This window comes from Bactrocera neohumeralis, chromosome 2 (genome assembly GCF_024586455.1).
Source record: "Bactrocera neohumeralis isolate Rockhampton chromosome 2, APGP_CSIRO_Bneo_wtdbg2-racon-allhic-juicebox.fasta_v2, whole genome shotgun sequence".
NCBI classification, from domain to species: Eukaryota; Metazoa; Arthropoda; class Insecta; order Diptera; family Tephritidae; genus Bactrocera; species Bactrocera neohumeralis.
The window spans coordinates 21955734-21975031 of NC_065919.1; the positions used below are offsets into that span (position 1 = coordinate 21955734).

At 36.7% G+C, this 19298-nt stretch overlaps 1 protein-coding gene across 1 annotated transcript in view; it reads left to right on the forward strand.

The window, feature by feature from the left end:
* Nucleotides 1–725: 725 nt before the first annotated feature.
* The window catches only part of LOC126768105 (organic cation transporter protein), a 102850-nt gene continuing 84277 nt past the window's right edge, over nt 726–19298 (forward strand). Inside the window, exon 1 of the mRNA XM_050485999.1 lies at nt 726–1745. Coding sequence (XP_050341956.1) covers nt 1526–1745 — 220 coding nt within the window. The 5' untranslated portion in view covers nt 726–1525. The remainder of the gene's footprint in view (nt 1746–19298) is intronic.

Consider the following 19298-nt stretch of genomic DNA (forward strand, 5'->3'; position numbering starts at 1 on the left):
AGTAATTTCAAGTCTAGCAAAGCAAATCAAATGAATAAGCGAAGTAAAAATTTTTGACAAAATGGCGGTTTCCAAAAAAAAAAACAATTTTTGACCAAAATTTCGCTCTCAAATTGTTTATGAAAAAAAGATTTATCGGTTAGTAAAAATTCTCGATTAATTACAAAAAATATATTTAAGAAGTTCCACTTAAAATTTGAGACTAATCGGTTAAATCGTTTTCGAGTAATTTTGGTCACCGACTTTGAAAAACCACTTTGATAAAAACGCGTTTAAAGTCTGGTGAAAGTGCATTCCCTCTAAAACGACTTTTCAAATTTGCGTGCAACTTCGAAAATATTTACCTGAACGAAATGAAATTTTCTGTGTGTATTCTTAAATATATTTACATTAAAAAAATAAAATAAAAAAATCGCTCTTTAGAAAATTTTAACTGTTTATAACCCAATTAATAAGCCCCGGTCCACTATAACGAATAAATTTAACTGGCGAAAATATAAAAAGTAGTTAAGCAAGAATTTTTGGACATATCGCCGCTATTTATATCAAACTTTAACTCATTTAAATACATTGAATTGTAAAACTATCATAAACGCTGTAATTGAACTGAAAATTACATTAAAAAAATCCAAAATTTTTATTTTGAATTCCAACACTTTTTCTTTTTGTTATTGTAACACCTTAATGCCCTGCTTGCCATGAGTCTATAATTCCCCAACGTAAAAAATAAAAAAAAAAAACTGAATTTAAATTCGCATTAAAAAAATGTATGCAAATGAAACAACAACGTCAGCAGCGCCTTTTGTGAATGAATGAATTAATCGACAGCAACACGATCTAAATATTGCAGTCGCTGCCTGCACAGGTACATATATGTCATGTCAAATAGAAAATCAAACAACAAAGCAAAAGAGCGCAAAACTTTGTCGGCAGCCACTTTGCATGCAACGCACTAACCGAAAACAACAACAACAAGAACTGCACACAACAAACAACATTGCAGTTCATTAACGAATTTCATGTGTTATTCTATAAATTCTTGTCGCTGTCATGTTGTCAACGTGTCACACTGCAGCATGTAAGTGTGTATGTGTCTACGATCACTAATCCTTGATATTCGTAGCAAAAACAAGAAAAAAAAACAAAAAACAAACAAATAACGCACGTGTTGCATACAAAATAAAATAAAACGTCAAACGAACGCAAATAATTATGCAAGTGCAGAGTAACATAAATCAATCAAATCAAAAACAAACGCACAAAATAATAACAACAACAACAGCAAAACTTTTGATATGCATTTTAACGACGTGCAATAATTTAGGCGCCACTTGCGCTGATTAGCAGTGATATTTAGCTTATAATCGCATTTAAAGCGTCGTAATTGCACACACACCCACACATATACATACATAAAATAGTGTTTAGTGAAGGTGCTCGTGTCTATATGTCGTTAAATGTGAATTTAGCAAAAGTGTTAACAAATAAATTCCAATTTTTTTTCCGATAACAAAATTGTACAAAAATGCCGAAGGAACGCAACTTCAAGCCTTCGGAGGCTAGTGAGCGTCGAGAATTACTAAATTTCCCGCCTAAAGCGCAGGTAGTGCAACGTAGAACTAGCGATGGCAAGCTGTATGTACCTCTACCGCTCTCCGAGGAGTTCACCGAGAAAAATGCGGCCACGACGGACTGGACTTTGGAGGCACCGTTGGCGTTGCAAGAGTTGCTAGCAGGTGATGAAGGTTAGTACAAAATAAATATTAAGTGCTAAAGTTTATTTATTTCTGACATTCTCATATTAATATAAAAAAACACAGAAACTGGAAAAAACGCTAACTTCGTTTGCACCGTAGCAATAATATCCCTCACAAATACAAAAGATCCCTTATGAGAACTTTGATCGATGCGTTTTTGTGGCAGTTATAAGCTATAGTGGCATGATCTGAAAAATTTTTTCGTAGATTGTGGCGTCGCCTTAAGTAATAATTTGTGCGAAATTTCGTGAAAACACCTTAGAGAAGAGATTTAGTAGCGTAGAAGAATACTTTCTCCATATATATCGACCATGAGAATTTAAGTTCCCAGTTATAGAAACTTTTACGGCGTCAAAGTTGACGAGTTGGCCAAGTCGGGAGTCTCGCGAGACGAGTCTGAGACGGAAACAATACCGTGCCCGCTAGGAACTATCAAGAGGGGACTAAATATGCAGTTTGAACAAATAGCTCAGAACAGTTGGAAATCTACAACCAAATGCAATATAGGATACATGACCATAATATGGCAAGACAAGAACTAAAGACTTATTCAATAGGTCCACGAATATAGTATATGGTCGTACATACATACACCGTTAAAAATGGGAATAGCAAATAACAATATTTGCCGCAGCTGCAAATTCGAAAGGAGTAAGGGTTCCAAAAGTCCTCAGCTAGCGCCCAGCTCTATCAAAACCCCGCTGTAGAACTCTTGAAATCCATCAGGTACCAAACTTTGAATGTCTGTCAACAAAAAGCTTAACAGAGATAAGTGAGTTTTCTCGTTCTGTCAGTGACTGGTTAATATTCCCATCATCGTTTTGCACAAGATTGTTGCTATATATATATTTCTGGCCTAATAATGTAAATAGGCATATTTATCAACGAAAATGTTATTTTTTTTTGTCGATTGCTGTTTTGTTTCGGGCTCATACGCATAGATCCATGATTCGTCACCTGTGACGATTTTATAAACGTCTTTTGAAGCACCGTGATCGTATTTTTTCAGCATTTCTTTACACCAATCCACACGAGCCTTTTTTTTGAGCGATTGTTAAATTGTGCGGGATCCAACAAGAACACTCCTTTTTTACGGCCAGGTGTTCATGCAATATCGAATGTATGCTGGTGGGAGAAATGCATAGGCATGCCTCTATCTGAGGGTATGTTACATGACGGTCTTGCATTATCAGTTCACGTACGGCATCGATGTTTTCTGGCACAACGGCTGTTTTTGGACGACCTTCACGGAATTCGTCTTTGAGCGAGCGTCGGCCACGATTGAATTCGTTGTACCAGTTTTTCTCAGTGCTATAGGATGGTGCTTCATAGCCATACAAAGATTTTAGTTCATCGATGCACTCTTGTCGTGATAATCCACGTCGAAAGTTATGAAAAATGATCGCACGAAAATGTTCACGAGTTAATTCCATTTTTTTGCCGAGATGAATTTTTAATTCCCTGTAAATAAAACAATTCACGATTAAATGACAAAACGTTCTGAGTGATGTTATGCTAAAAAATGTCAAACTTTCCAATGGAAATGTCAGATTGCACCTGGCAACACTTAGTGTTGCCTTAGGCCAGAATATATATGGCAGCCCTCGTATATCCCAATGTTGATTAAGTTTTCAGATGATAGCCGTACACCATTCTTGGCAATCTCATCCACTATTTCAGTGAGGTTAGTGCCTTGATTGCTTCTTGGCTGTTTACGTAGATGTTGACTCTTGAATTGCCAGCAGGTGCATTATAAGCCAGCTTTCGCAATAGTAAAGACCTCAGCTTGAAACATACTGCAGTGGTCTGTCAACTTAAAATTTATGCCTAATTCTGAACAGTAAATCCCGGCACCAACTCCATCGTCCAATTTCGATTCTTATAGCTGTTTAGAGTGTTGCGCATAGCTAACATACCTTTGTACCTTTACGCCAGCCATCTTGTTCTATGTTTACTTTGAACCTTCATTCAAAGTTGAAAAGTGGCTAATATAGTTGGTGTTTGCCCAGCCGCTATTACCCACAGAGCTATGCCCGAATATTCTACATGTAAATTCTCCTGCAGCCAGTAGTCGTCCCGCCGAATTTGCTGCGCAGTTTTCAGCGAAGAGGTCTATAAGTGGCAGGTTTAGTACTAGTTCAAGAGCCACCGTTGGAGTTGTTCTTAAAGCTCCTGTTATTCACACCCCATCGAGCCTCGGAACCCTTTCCATTGACTGCCGGTTTGGCGCTAATTGAGAACGGAATGTGCTGCACTCTTACCTAACATACCTACCTAAATTATCAAATAAAAAAGTTTTCCACTGAAGAAGTTGAGTTTGATAGTTCTGTTTGCATGGCAGCTATATGTGAAACAGTCCGATGACGACATATCAACAGTTTCTGGGAAAAAGGGCGTGAGCCAAATTCAGATAGAAACCTCAAAGTCTGAGGGACTAGTTAGCGTATATGCACGCAGACGGACGGACATAGATAAATTTATTCAGTACGTCACGTGGATCACTTATACATATAAATGTATATATTTTATTGGGTCTACGACATTTTCCCTTGGGTGTTATAATTATCTCTTTAAAATGTTGGCCGCAGCTACGTCTCCGTTGGTCCATCCGTTGAGTCCAATTTTCGATGTTTTGTTCGATCATTTCGACTAGTCACTAACGAATGACACGGGTAATGTTTTGCTCCAAGGTTTGAATGGAAGCGGGTTTGTCCGTTTAGACTTTATGGAATGGAATCACTAACTACCTGGGTAGAGTTCGAGGCCCATCTAAAACCTCTGCCGTTTTAAAGGTCCGTCCCCCGGTTGCAATACAACTCCACATCCAACTGACAAAGTGTCAGTTCTTCCCGAATTCGGGTTTTAACCAATACCACCACGATACTTCCCGAGGGGCCAGCCCGTATGAGTAAGTTGGAGCGCACTTCAAGGGCTCCTGCTCTTCGTGTTACCAGAATTAAGTCTCCGGTCAGACCTCGTAGCCCATGCTACTACCAGTTGAGCTTCCATACTGCTCTGAATTGGTGGCCAGGGGTTGGACGCACATTACATGCACACACCATTCACACAAGAAGCTAAATCTAACTCTCACTTGAACGCCTTTCCCGCCTAAACAATTCACGGGAAAACGACCCTAATTGTTAGACATTCCGACTAGTGGAAATCACACCACTTACATCTCAAACTCCATCGGTCCAGGTGATCCCAATACCACCCAGATCCCTACTGTCTGAGTACATCGGACATTCTGCAAATACATGCACCCACTCCTCTATTCCGACCTATCAGATAGTAGCCTCTGATGCAAAAATGCAGTCAGAGGTCGATGCCCTTAACCAGAAAAAGGCTCAGAGAGAAACTTCGACAAACCCAACGTCCAGAATGTATTTAGGACTAATACCCCAACTTCTTGCCACCTACACCTGGCAAAAAGAATTTATCTTAATATATGTTAATCTAACTATAATATCTGTCAATGAGTGGTTTTAAAAACTACACTCTTCTTTCTTTCACCTATGAAAAACGCGTTATCACAAGTTAAGTATACCAAAAGTTGAAGAGAAAGCAAAGTTTATATTTTTCTACTTTGTTGTCAATTTTAACTAGGAAACTGGTTAGCGTTCCAAGAAGCGCTCGTGTGTAACGCTCACTATAATAGCATACGCAAAACCGTCATGTAATTGTAAATACTACATTTCATATTTATTTATTTATTTAATTTTTTTTTAGTTTGAAGCAGAATTTTAACGATCTCAATTGGTTTAGCCACTTATTCATTTATGCTTTTATTTGTTTTAGGTCTTGTAAGGCCAATAAATATAAGACGCTCATATGCATCATCACTTATATCTGCTTATTGTTGTTGTTTTATTTATGGGAAAATTGTGGCTTACTTATTTAGTTAAAATTAATCACATTTGACAGTCAACACTCAGCAGCTGGCAATCAGCCGCCAAGAAAATTGCTCAGAGAGTGTGAAATGTCGCGACGTGTTGTTGATTTCTACGGCTCACTTAATGACTAACCAACTGACAGTACTGTCACTTTGCTGACAGCTGTGTTATGCCGAGTAAGTGACCTATTTTCAAGCATTTGGCATACAATATGTATTTGGCTTGATTGAAACCATAAATACAGGGAGATCATATGAAAAATGTGATGGAGTACAGGAATAACTTTGATTTGCAGATTTATTTACATTTTTACTGTATCATAGAAAGTATCTTTAGGTGTTTTTAGAATATTGATTTTTTTCTGTGTGTACAAATGTGTGGTTTGATCGAGCTTCTTGCGGTATTTAACTAGGCATTCATCATATAAAATGGTTAAGTATAGTTTAGCGGAGTACGCTTGTTAGATATTTTCTACAATTCTGACGTACATATATTAGCTCCGTGAGATTCCTGACTACTCAACAAACTCAAACGACCGCATTGAGTCACTTGAAGACATTAAACGTGAACCGCTACGCGCATTGAAGGCTACATATTTCGGAAATTGACTTTAAGAACTGTTTCGAGGATTGGAAAAAAAAATTGACACGAGTGTATTTGGACCAAGGGGGATTACTTTGAGGAGAACGATATAGATTTTGAAAAATAAATTAAGTATTATATTATAATGACCATATTAGTCATCACAAAAATATTTTCCCCGAATTTCAATACTAAACCTTACAGGTTGACCGATATTTGCATTGAAAAATCAGACAAATGAACTGGGACAGGGTTCCTGTAAAGTTTTAGTCCGTAAGATGATATATCTTGAAGACATTATTTATGCAGACTTTATTCTGATAACTTTATTAATGTTTGACTTCTTCACTGTAAGGTGAAAGCATCAAATGGTATTTAAAATCTTGTTATAGGTAGGTAAGGCTGAGTTCAGGTTCCTACCGGGATCACAGCTGGCGGATAGTGGACGGCCTATGCTAAGTAGGTTAGCTGTGAATAGCAATACGTAACCCCCGACCAAAGCTGCAGGAGAGGAGTTCTTGGCTCAAAACGCCTCATGCGCCCTATGAACCTTCGGCAAAGAGGCGAAAAGATGTCGCTTGTAAACAAGAGTCCACAACCCCTATCGGGGTCGCACCAAGAGAAAACCTGCCCACGAGAGGAAGGCAACAAAGCGACGAGGGAACAATACAGCGAGCAGCATCAAAAGTGCAAAGACATCGACGAAATCCTGGGCCCATTCGGAAACGAGGACAGTAGGGTTCTGATTATGGAGTACTGGAAACCTGGAACGGGACTTAGACGCAGGTGCGCAGATGTTAATCTCTCAATGAGAAATATGGAACGCCACCCTGAAATAATGCAAATGTGTTGCCAGGGTGGGCGAAGGTCTCTTAGAGGAGGGGTTTTTAGTGACCTGCAAGTAGCACATACTGTTGATTTCAGCCATTTTCATAGCGTGTCATAGCAATATTTAGGTAACCTCGCACACAAAATTTGGTTAACATCGGTCAAGCAGTTCCTGAGGTATAAGATTTCACCCAAAGGTAGGTGGTGCTATGCCCCTTGTCCATTTTGTTCTCCACAACCTATGAATCCTTACCAGCTTGGTTGTGAAATTTAATGCTTGTGGCGCATTTATTCAGTGAGTAGTTAGCAACTTTACCGTTATATGGGAGTGGGCGGCGTTATTATCGGATTTCATCCATTTCCACCACCTATGTAGAAATGGCAAAGTGACTGCTTGTAAGCAAGAATGTTTGATTTAGCTTTTGTGGTTTGGAAGATATACACATTGAACCATCAAAAATTTCAAATGATGTGACCTTCATTTTCATGAAAGCCGTGTTCTCGCCAACCGAAACGAATGCATATTTAAACTTTATTAAGGATTGTACCTCAGCAGTATCGCCACAAACTATACAATAACTATAAAAGAACAACGTAATAATAATTACATATTTACATTAAGAGTCCATGAGCTATTAAGCCTAACGAATTGAAGAAAATGTCGATAAAAGTTCGGAGTTCAAATGGTGTTAGCAAGCTTCTTAGAGAAAAAATTTATAAGAAACTGTATCAAGTAAGGGAGCGTTGACCAATCGGTCTCCTATTAGACTGCATGGAAGTTTTGTTGTTTATACTTTTTGTTTGACCTATCAGCTTTTATGGCAGCTATATGCGTCAGTGGTCCGATAGCAATGCAATCTTATACCAAAATCGACCTATTTTTAAATAGCTTTACCACCATAAGCTCAATTTTCTTTATCTGGAAACCACACAATGATTTTTAATTTCTTAAGTAGAATCAACTTTATCTCAAGTGGTTTGAAAAATTCGCGTATATTTCGAAAGAACTTAAGTCCATATCTCGTTTTAACCACAAATACTGTTGACTACAAAATCAAGTTCTTCATGCTTGATTACATTTTTACTGATTACTCCTAAGCAGCAGCACGCAAGCTGTTCGTGGAGGCCTTGATTCAGACATTCTTTTTGCATGCGCAGATTTGAATTATGCCAACTTAGTTGTGAGTTATGGCAATGAGTAATTTCGAGACAGTTTTTATGCTTGACTAAGATTATCTGTAAGTTCATCAAGCATGACGTTTAATTGAAAAAAGGCGAAAACCGAGTTAACCAAGTTGTTAGCGCACTGAAGGTTTTCATTTGAAGTCTACTTTGTCGCCTTTGCTTTGAGATTCACTTGAGTAAATTAATTTTTGTTTTCGTTTCACTGCGCGGAAAATGAGAAAATATTTTACACATTTTCGCTATTAAACTCTAATGTTTTCATTATTATAACAGTTTAATTGAAAAGTCCCCGTCCTACTATAGTAAAACACCTTTTTTTGGCAAAATCTGTTTTTATTTTTATTATTTAGCACAGTTCCTTTCAAGGGTGACACACTGTTTATAGCGACCCCCCAACTTTTCGATAAAATTTTTGTAGCACGATTTGCCCTTCACTTCAAAATAGTCCTCAGTTTTGGCGATCTCCTCTTCATTCGACGAAAATTTCTTCACAGCGTGCATTCTTTTGAGATCTAATAACGAGAAAAAGTCGCCGGAAGCCAGTTCTGGAGATCTTTCCAATATTAAAAACAAAATCTTACTATTTTTGCTTACAGCGTGTAAAATAATAACTGTCGCACTAAAACAACGGTGCATATTTCTTTACAATAACATCACCACATAATTTTTTTTATCCCGTTACATCGCCTATTTATTGAACATCATTAGCTATTATTTATTCCACATTTCATTTGATAGTAAAATTTTGAGCGGTATGGATGTGGAACGTGAACTAGTTTTAGAACTACATTTGCAAGGCAAGAAAACTTCTGAAATTGTTAAGTCCCTGAAAAGACATAATGTGAACAGAAGATTTGTTCAGCGGACCGTAGCAAGATTTGTCGAAACCGGAACTGTGCAAGTAAAGAAAAAAACTGGACGAAAGCGATCAGTCAGAACAAAGGAAACGATCAAAGCTGTGCGTGAGCAGATTCGAAGAAATTGCTCCGTTTCGGTACGGAAACTCGGGAAAAGATTTAAAATGAGTCACCAGTCCGCTCATTTGGTAATTAAAGAAGACCTTAAGCTTAAAGCTTATAAGAAAAAAAGAATTCATGGGCTTACGGATATGCAGAAGAAAAAGCGAAGGGAGAGATGCAAAATGCTACAAAGGAGGCACGCAGAGTCAGAAATTATCTTTTCTGACGAAAAGCTGTTTTTATTACAGCAACCCCATAACCCTCAAAACGATCGAGTGTATGCAGCTAAGATGTCCGATATTCCTAGAGCTAAAAAAAGTGTAGAGCGTTTCCAAAATGTTTCTTCGGTGATGGTATGGGGCGCGATTTGCAAAAGTGGCAAACTTCCACTGCTTTTTATTGATAAAGGCGTCAAAATAAATGCAGAATATTATTTGAATAACTTCCTAATAGAGCATTTGAAGCCTCACGCAATGGAGATGTTTGGAAATAGGCCATTCTGTTTTCAGCAAGATTCTGCTCCTGCACACAAAGCGAAAACTGTGCAAAGCTGGTGTCGTGCAAATTTTCCCAGTTTCATATCAGCAGAAGAATGGCCTCCGTCTTCTCCGGACTTAAACCCACTGGATTATTGCATATGGGGCTATATGCTTAGCAAACTGGGGAATTTAAGTCGCATGACTTTGGATAAATTCAAAAACCATTTGACAAAAATATGGAACGAAATATCTAATGAAGTCGTTCGTGCCGCTTGCGAAAGTTTTTCTAAACGTTTAAAGGAAGTACAAAAAATCAAAGGGGAAAGAATTGAAATTGATGCATAAAATAAACATATATAATATATGTATTTATAAAATAATTACTATTTAATTTGAATATAACTATTAATCCTGTTATTAAAAAAAAGAGGTGCGACAGTTATTATTTTACACGCTGTATAATAGTCTATGGTATATATAGTCTCATAAATGTATAGCTGCTAATTTGTTCGCAGAAATTTCTGTATCGACGTAGAAGGGTCTAAAAATAGCTACATACAAATATGAAAGCCAAAATATTTTAAACTCTTTTGTACTAAGCTATTTGCAAAGATACATATTTGTCTACAACAAATTATAATTGAAATTTTAAGTTCACAAATAAAAATAGAAACATTTTAGTGGCAACAGGTGGCAAGAGAAAAAAAATTATCAGCAAAATAAACAAACACAAACAGCTGTCGGCATCGCTTCTTGTTCCAGGTTTCTTTTTTTCAATTTTGGTTTACCTTGGACCTAATTATGCCACGCCACTTGTTTTCGAGCATTTGTACTTACTCATCGGTTCAAATTAGAAAAAAATGTGCTTTTCGCACTTTGCGAATCTCAGTGAACACCTTCTGCTCGCCAACGCACTGCTGACGCTGTTTACATACGGTATTTGCAAAGTAACGGGGGAAGTGCAAGGAGACCGCAATTGTTTGCATACAAATTACGCTTTCATCACAGCAACGGTAAACAATTGATTGAAGGTGTGGGTTTGCTTAAGTACTAAAAAGAGAATAAAGAGTTGAACATAAATTTGCTTGGAAAATCGATTTGCGAGATTTAATTCAAGTTAATAGAATGGTTAGTCATGCTAATAACCCAATAAATTGTGTTTTTTTTAATTAAAAATATTTGAACACGTGAACCTCGTTATATTTTGTTTCCATAATACAAATGAGTATTTCGAATGAGGTGAAGTAAAAATTGAATGCAAAATTCGAGATAGAATCAGTGTTCATAATTAACTGTCAAAATTATTAGTTCGGATGGCTATGAAAACCTCGTGAGAGCAACTTGTGCAGATATGAGACCTTACGCTACAAATTCTTCAAAAAAGGCTTGTGAACATGAAATTTCATAATTGTAATTGATTTTCTATTCCTTATGAAAAACATGGTCAGCTTATTGTCGATGGCTGATTTCCAAGGTGGAGGGGATTTCACTTACCTTAGACTGCTACATGTAGTTTCGCTTGGAGTCAAAAAAGTGTTCCGGTTATTGGATCTTAATTGTTGGCAAAGCGCTTTGTACCCAATACAAACTCTTCACTTAAACATCTGACTTAATGAAAAGGCGAACCTTACTGAACACACTGACAAAATTTTACATAAATCCATAAACATCTATTCCTCGGCATAGCTGCGACCTTCTGCAGGTTTAAGTAGCACTGCTTCTTTCCGTACTTTAATTCTATTGGCCCATTTTTGCCTCTGAAGCTTGTCACTTTTTTGTCCGTCTAGTGTTGCCTAGGGTTCGCTCTCCGCTTTTGTCTCTTTGCTTTCTGTTCCTTTTGCCTTTTACCAGATGCCATATGGTTTTTTCTCTATTTTCTGCTCTACCGTTTATGAAGAGCAGTTATTAGCGTTAAAACATCAATATATTCGGCACTTGCGTCTAACCTAGCTGCGTTCGAGCATCGTGTGTCTCTTTCTGCCATTATAGATTTACGATAGAGGCTACTGTAATATCGAAGAGTTCGTCTAACTCATACCCTTAACATGGCTTACTTTATGCTTTTAAGGCTACTATGACACTTGAGGAGCGCCTCATCCTCTTCTATTCTCATCTCTAGAATGAACTCTTATCTGGAAGAGTTGTGTCCGTTTAGCGCAATTCGATCGGTATCCGGCACTTATTTTCTGTTTGCATCCCTTGGTTTTTTTCCGGCCGGTTTCCGGTTTCTTCCTTACAGACGGTTTGTATTGCTTCTCGTTGGAGGCGTCTTTAACATTACCCTGAAAGCAATTTCTACAAGATATCAGCCTGAGTTCAACGTTTCAAAATCGTTTTTCAAAATCATGGTTCTACTTTTCTCCTTACTTTCTTCGCTTGCCGTCTGTGTCCTTGGTCGGAGGCTGCCTGTTTGTTACTCACAGCTTATCTACGTCTTTGCAGCCCGTTACTATCCGCCAATTATAAACTCAGCTGAATTTAGAAATTTGCGATTTTCGCATAACGGCTTCCGCCTCATGTCGCTCTGTTACAGCCCTCTCATGACAGGTGTGGCATGGGTAGGATGTTTATTTCCAAGTGGCATCTAAGCACAACACTCCTTTCCTCTCACTATTAGTAGGGGGCTGCTTATTGGGTACTCACAGCTAACCTCGGAGCTTGGGCTGTCAACAGTTTGCACAGCTGTAGCCTTTGGTGGCCTGAATTCGAGGATTGAAATGAGCCGGGTCAAAATTGGGCAAAGTGTGTGGCATCACCATTCTTAAGGTGAAATCACATATCTCGGGACTTCCTCAACCGATTTCAACTAAATCCGATGCATAACATTCTTCATCTACTTCTCTTATAAGACAATTTTAAATTTATTTTCTTTTCTTCACTTCCTAATACAAGTATACAAATTAATAAGTAATTAAAATAACGAAATAAAATATTTCACAAAAAGTTCCTTTCAAGTATTTCCAGAAATTATCCAAATCAGGCCAAAACTGTTCAAACTCTTAGGCACTGAATATGTGGACCCAGTGCTTATAGCTGACATTTTAGCGAAAATATCGGTCAATGTGTGAGGTAAATAATTGAAATTCAGATGGAATCTTTTCCTGATAGTACGAGTACTATGTCTGTGTGTTACATATCGTCACCTAAAATGCAAAATAACGTAACAACATTTTCGAAAATTTACAGTGGCATGAATGAAACACGAAATAAAATGGAACAAGAGTTAACAAAAATTTTAATATTGGTTAAAACTGGTTAATATATGAGCGCAGAACCTGAAAATGTTGGACATATGTAATATTATGTAAGTAATTTGAAGTAGTAATCAATAGTATTCTCAATTTCGAATTTTTTGATGATACGTTATTTTGCATTTTAGGTGACGATATACTTCCCTTAGCCCCCATATCGAACTTCCGGATGACTTTATACCGCATATATCGGGCAATGTGTGAGTCATCTTAATACATTTGAGAGAGTGTGTTTTCATTATAACGGTGCACATTTGTGCTTAGAATCAGTGAAAACTCGCCCTAGACACCATATAACTAACAAGCCTTATTTACTTCACAGTACTTCCCTTTAACCCTTGCAAGTTGCAAGAATACGAAATGTTCGGTTTTACCCGAACTTAGCACTTTCTTACATGTTTTATTTAATATTTATAATTTGTGAAAAGAAAACGTAACTTCAGCCAATATTAACTATGACGTTGCCGTACTTATTTTATTATTATTTATTTATTTTTATAATTATTGAGAAAATCGCAAATATTTTTCAATATAAATGTTTGTTTTGGCGCAAATATTTTTATTATCATCAATTGCAGCACAGCAAATAGGACAAACGCATTGAGTCTTAATATTTTTATTAAACGCGCGGCCTAACAATTATTTTGATTTCGCATATGTGTGCGCTGACGCAAAATAAACACCTGGCGCTTGTCAAAACATGCTGTGAATATATAAAATATGCATTGCATATTTATATATAGACATTTTAACAGACAGTGCAACCGTAATGAGTACAACACTGCGTATACTTAACCGAATTTCGTTTATTTTTCTTTGCGCACAAAAATGGCTATACATTTACATATGTACATATATATATGTATGTATGTATATATATGTATATATTTATATATATGGGGTATTCCATACCAAATCGACCACTTTTGAACCCGACCCCTTTAGATTTTGCTGAAACTTATCCATCCTTTTCAAAATTTTTAAATTTTCAAACATGAAAAAAATATAAAAAAAATCGGCCCACTCCGGGATTAGCAGGGATTAATTGTTTTTGAGGAAAAAAAAAAAAAAACAAAAATGGCGAACTTTCAAAAAATGGCCAACTTCCAAAAAATGACGATTTTACTTAAAAAAACCGATTATTTTATATAATTGATCGTGTTAAATTTTTTTTGTGTATTTTTTCGAAAAGTTCATTCAAAAACAAAAATTTAAAAAAAAGGTCCCCAAAAGTCAATTTCTACAAAATTAATGGCTATTTGAAAATAAAAAAGCCTTTTTTTGAAAAATTCATAACTTTTTTTGAAGTTGGACAAAAAATTTTGAAAAAATTCTCAAAAATGTTTTTCAAAGGGTAGAAAAGGATGGATAAGTTTCAGCAAAATCTAAAGGGGTCGGGTTCAAAAGTGGTCGATTTGGTATGGAATATCCCATATATATGTATATATATATATGTATGTATGGATAAGCATAGCAATTAATTAAGTTGCTAATTAGATTATGACGTGATTGAAATATATGTAGTGAATCATTGAGTAAATATGGTTTAAAAGAAAGTAGAAAAATAAAAAAAAATTGCTAAAGGAAATAAAATCAAAATTTTCTAAAATGTTTTAACAAAATATATTACTGACAACTTAGTTATAAATTATATAAAAAATTATTTCAAGTGCTAGCCCCAAAAAGTATGCTATACTAAAACTAAATAGCATATTTACTCTCGTCTCTCTGTCAACTGTTCCTTTTGTGACATCAGTCTGCATACTATATGCATGTATGCATGTATTGTACGCAGCGTCAATCGTGACAGCAGCACGTGCAATTAACACGACGTATTGAAACGCCGCTGGGACTACCGTGTACACTTTCAATTATGTTTAGTAATCTCAGCGCTCATGCAAAATTACTTATGTTTACATTTGCCAACACAATGACACTTTTTACGCTGTGCTTGCACACAAATGCTATTATATGCATGTATGCGTGAGTGTGCATTGATTTGACATGTTGGCGCTGTTGAGATTTTCGCACGCGATCATGTTGTTTGCACGCGGCTGCCGGCTTTTTGGCACAACTCACAGTGAGAAGAGGCGAGACGCGACAATGCGCTGTCTATGTTTGCAGTGTTTTCTACACTTACGCGCTTGTAGATACTTACATACATATACATACATAGGGGACAACTTTATTCAAGTAGTATTTACAAAAGTTTCTCACAGAAAAGAGCAAATATTTTGCTCTCACTAATTAATGAGTTAAAAGTCATTAAATAAATTTCTTTGTTATCACATAGCGGTAGTTCTACGGCTTGTTATAATTACCTAACTTATTTAGTTGAGTGGCAGAGTGTGAATGAGAGCAACGATACCACAGTAGTTACGAGTATATTTTTCTTAAAGCCAAAAATAATCCAATTGAGTGTATATTGCATTATCACAAACTTTTGAGCACACATGATTCATTATACATAATTAAATATTGTTGTAATTTACATTATTTGCAACTCTTAACTCAGGAGAATACGATAGCCTCTCCACTCTCTGTCGACTATTTCTTATCTCCTCTGCTGTATTTATTACACATTTAGGCTTGTTTTGGATTTTAAGAGTAAAACAAATCAAAAGAGAGCCATATCAACACTTAGGACAACTTCTTATCCAAATAGTTGTTGTAGTAAAATGAGGAGAACAATAGCTTAAGTAAGTAGTTAAATAGTAAATACTTTCGGACCAGTTGTACATAGTTCAAATACCGACTTAAAGACCGTTTTAGACTAAGCAAATTAAAATTTGGATATCAACCGAAATTTCAAATTCCAGTTTTTCACTCGTTAATGAAAACTACAACTCGCCCGTGACTCTTAAAATTTTCTTCAGCAGAGTGTCGAATTTTCAGTGAGTAATAGCAAATGTAGTAAAGTCTTATGATCCAGTATATGGGCTCCACAATGAACCTACGTTCTAAGCTTTCCAAGTGAGGTTCTTTGTAGGATCGCCTTTTTAACCTAATCTAACCTAACCTAAGACTGAAGTCCGCCATCAAACAAACTGACTGGATCTTATTAGTGTGGCTTCAGAACTGGAAATTCTACTATTGACCAGATTTTCTTAAAAAGGACTTGTGAATGGAGGGTCGATACACAACACATCTTCCTCGATTTTAAAGCCGCTTTCGACAGCACGAAAAGGAATTATGTCTGAACTGGGTATCCCCGTCAAGCTAATACGGTTGTGTATGCTGACATTGAGCAACATCAAAAGAGCGTCGGAAAGGTCCTCTCCGAGCCTTTCGATACTAAGCGAGGTTTCAGACAAGGCAATTATGCGAATTCTTCAATCTACTGCTGGAAAAAATAATTCGACTTGCAGAGCTTAATCGAGCTGGTACAATCTTCTATAAGAGTGTACAACTACTGACGTGTGCCTATGATATTGATATGATTGGCCCAAACAACAGCACCTTTAGTTCTGCTTTCTCCAGACTGACTAAGAAAGCAAAGCAAATGGGTCTGATGTTGAACGAGGGCAAGACGAAATATCTCCTGTATTCAAACAAACAGTCGTCGCACTGGCTCTACGAGATATACGACGACATTGACATAGTTCAGCGAATGAAGACAGCGGCTACGCTTGCTAGGCCATTTCGTCAGAATGGATGAAATCACTCCACATCTGAAAGTATTCGACGTAGTACCCGCCGGGGGAAGCAGAAGAAGAGGAAGATCTCCACTCCATTGGAAAGACCAGGCAGAGAAGGACCTGGCCACAATCGGAATCTCCAATTGCCGCCAAACTGCGAAAAGGAAGAACGACTGGCGCGCTGATGTAAACTTGACTGTAAACGCGTTAGCGGGTGTTGATGTCAATTGTATCAATATCATCGGCGTACGCCAGCAGCTGCACACTCTTATAGAAGATTTTATCGAACTATTTTTTTCTCCAGCAGTAGATTGAAAAAGTCGCACGGTAGAGAATCGCCTTATCTGAAACCTCGTTTGGTATCAAACGGCTCAGAGAAGTCCTTTCCGATCCTGACGGAGCTTTTGGTATTGCTCAACGTCACAGTCAATTTAGTTTTATGGGAATACCAAATTCAGACACAGCGGCATAAAGGCGGCTCCTTTTCCTGCTGTCAAAAACAGCTTTAAAATCGACGAAGAGGTGATGTGTGTCGATCTTCTTTTCACAGGTCTTTTCCAAGATTTGGCGTGTGGTGAATATCTGGTCAGTTGTTGAATTTCCAGGCCTAAAGCCAGACTGCTACAAGGTCCAATCAGTTTGTTGACGGTGGGCTTTAATCTTTCACACAATACACTCGATACAATCTTATATGCGATGTTGAGGAGGCTTATCCCACGGTAGTTGGCGCAAATTGTGGGGTTTCTCTTTTTGTGGATTTGATAGAGCACACTTAAATTCCAATTGCCGGGCATGATTTCGTCTGCTTATATTCTACAAAGAAGCATATGCATGCTTCTTATCAGTTGTTAGCGTTTTAAAAGTAGAGTATTAATAGCTCGGCTGGCAATCCATCGGCCTCTGCCGCTTTGTTGTTCTTTAGTCTGGTAATTGCTGTTCGAACTTCTGCTTCATCGTCATAGATTGGCGAAACGGGTTCGCCATCTCCTGGATTTATGCTCTCATTGCCATTCAGCAGATTGGAGAAGTATTCATCCTAATTGTGTTTCCATAAAATTTATTTATTGTGTTTTGTATTTAAACAGATTCGAAATATATTCATAAAACTAGAAACTTTTTGCATTGGAACTCCTTCAACAATTTATTGTTAATATTCAAAGTATTAATTGGGCAATTAATTAGGTTATATGGTAATATTACTTTAAATAGTAGTAGTCAAATTTGTGAAATTCATAGCGCATATCTAGAACTCAAAGTATTGAAAAACAGTTCTACAATGAAGAGAAGTAGTTTTTCATACATTTTAAATTAGTACTGCACGTTACTGGGTTTCACAACACTGGCTTTACGATTTCCAAACATATTTATATGAGTTAAAGAGAAAATTTTCTCTCCATTTCTCACAAAACAACTCTTAATGCTGTTTGAGTGCCCTTCACTCTTGAGTGACTTACGCATTACAGTTAAGAGAAAATATTTGTCTCATTTGTTGCTATGTTAAAAATTAAACTCCATTTTCTATATCGTGATTAGTAAGAATATTTAAGTTAGTGTTTTAGAAATAAATACCGTAAGTTGGAAAAAACTTATTTAATGAAAGAGAATCCCAAGTCACTAACTATGTATTATTTACTTTGTAAATGAAAAAAACTTTTCTTCTGTAAATAAAAAAATTTAATTTTTATATTATTTTTTTTTTTGTTCTTTTTAGTTTGATTGAAAAAGTTATTAACTTTTATTTTACTACAATATATTTTATATGTGTATGAGCTGGCCTTGCACGTGCAACTGAAGTATTACATATAAATTAACAACACTGTTATGCACATTTTTGTTGTTATTTTTGCTTTATTTTAAGATATCTTCAAGTTTTACCCGTTTGTGTTGTAAACTGTATGCATTCCGCACAGTTCAAATGCATGTAAATGTAAAGTCAGCGGCATGCATGCAAAGCCAACAACAAAGCAGAAAATAAGATTGTTCAAGTTTTTGAACTTATGAACGGCAACACGGTTGTTAAAATAATTAATTATTGATATTTTAATGTTTTGTGTGCTTACACGCATGTATTATATATGTATGTGTATGGGTAAATATTTATATTTAAATTAGGGTGGTTGCAAATTACGAAGTAGCTTATTTGTTTTAACCACTCAGAAAATTTTTTTGTGTACAGTTTTTTATACTCTCGCAACAAAGTTGCTAAGGAGAGTATTATAGTTTTGTTCACATAACGGTTGTTTGTAAGTCCTAAAACTAAAAGAGTCAGATATAGGGTTATATATACCAAAGTGATCAGGGTGACGAGTAGAGTTGAAATCCGGATGTCTGTCTGTCCGTCCGTCCGTGCAAGCTGTAACTTGAGTAAAAATTGAGATATCATGATGAAATTTGGTACACGTATTTCTTGGCTCCATAAGAAGGTTAAGTTCGACGATGGGCAAAATCGGCAAACTGCCACGCCCACAAAATGGCGGAAATCGAAAACCTATAAAGTGTCATAACTAAGCCATAAATAAAGATATTAAAGTGAAATTTGGCACAAAGGATCGCATTAGGGAGGGGTATATTTGGACGTAATTTTTTTGGAAAAGTGGGCGTGGCCCCGCCCCCTACTAAGTTTTTTGTACATATCTCGGAAACTACTATAGCTGTGTCAACCAAACTCTACAGAGTCGTTTTCTTCAGGCATTTCCATATACAGTTCAAAAATGGAAGAAATCGGA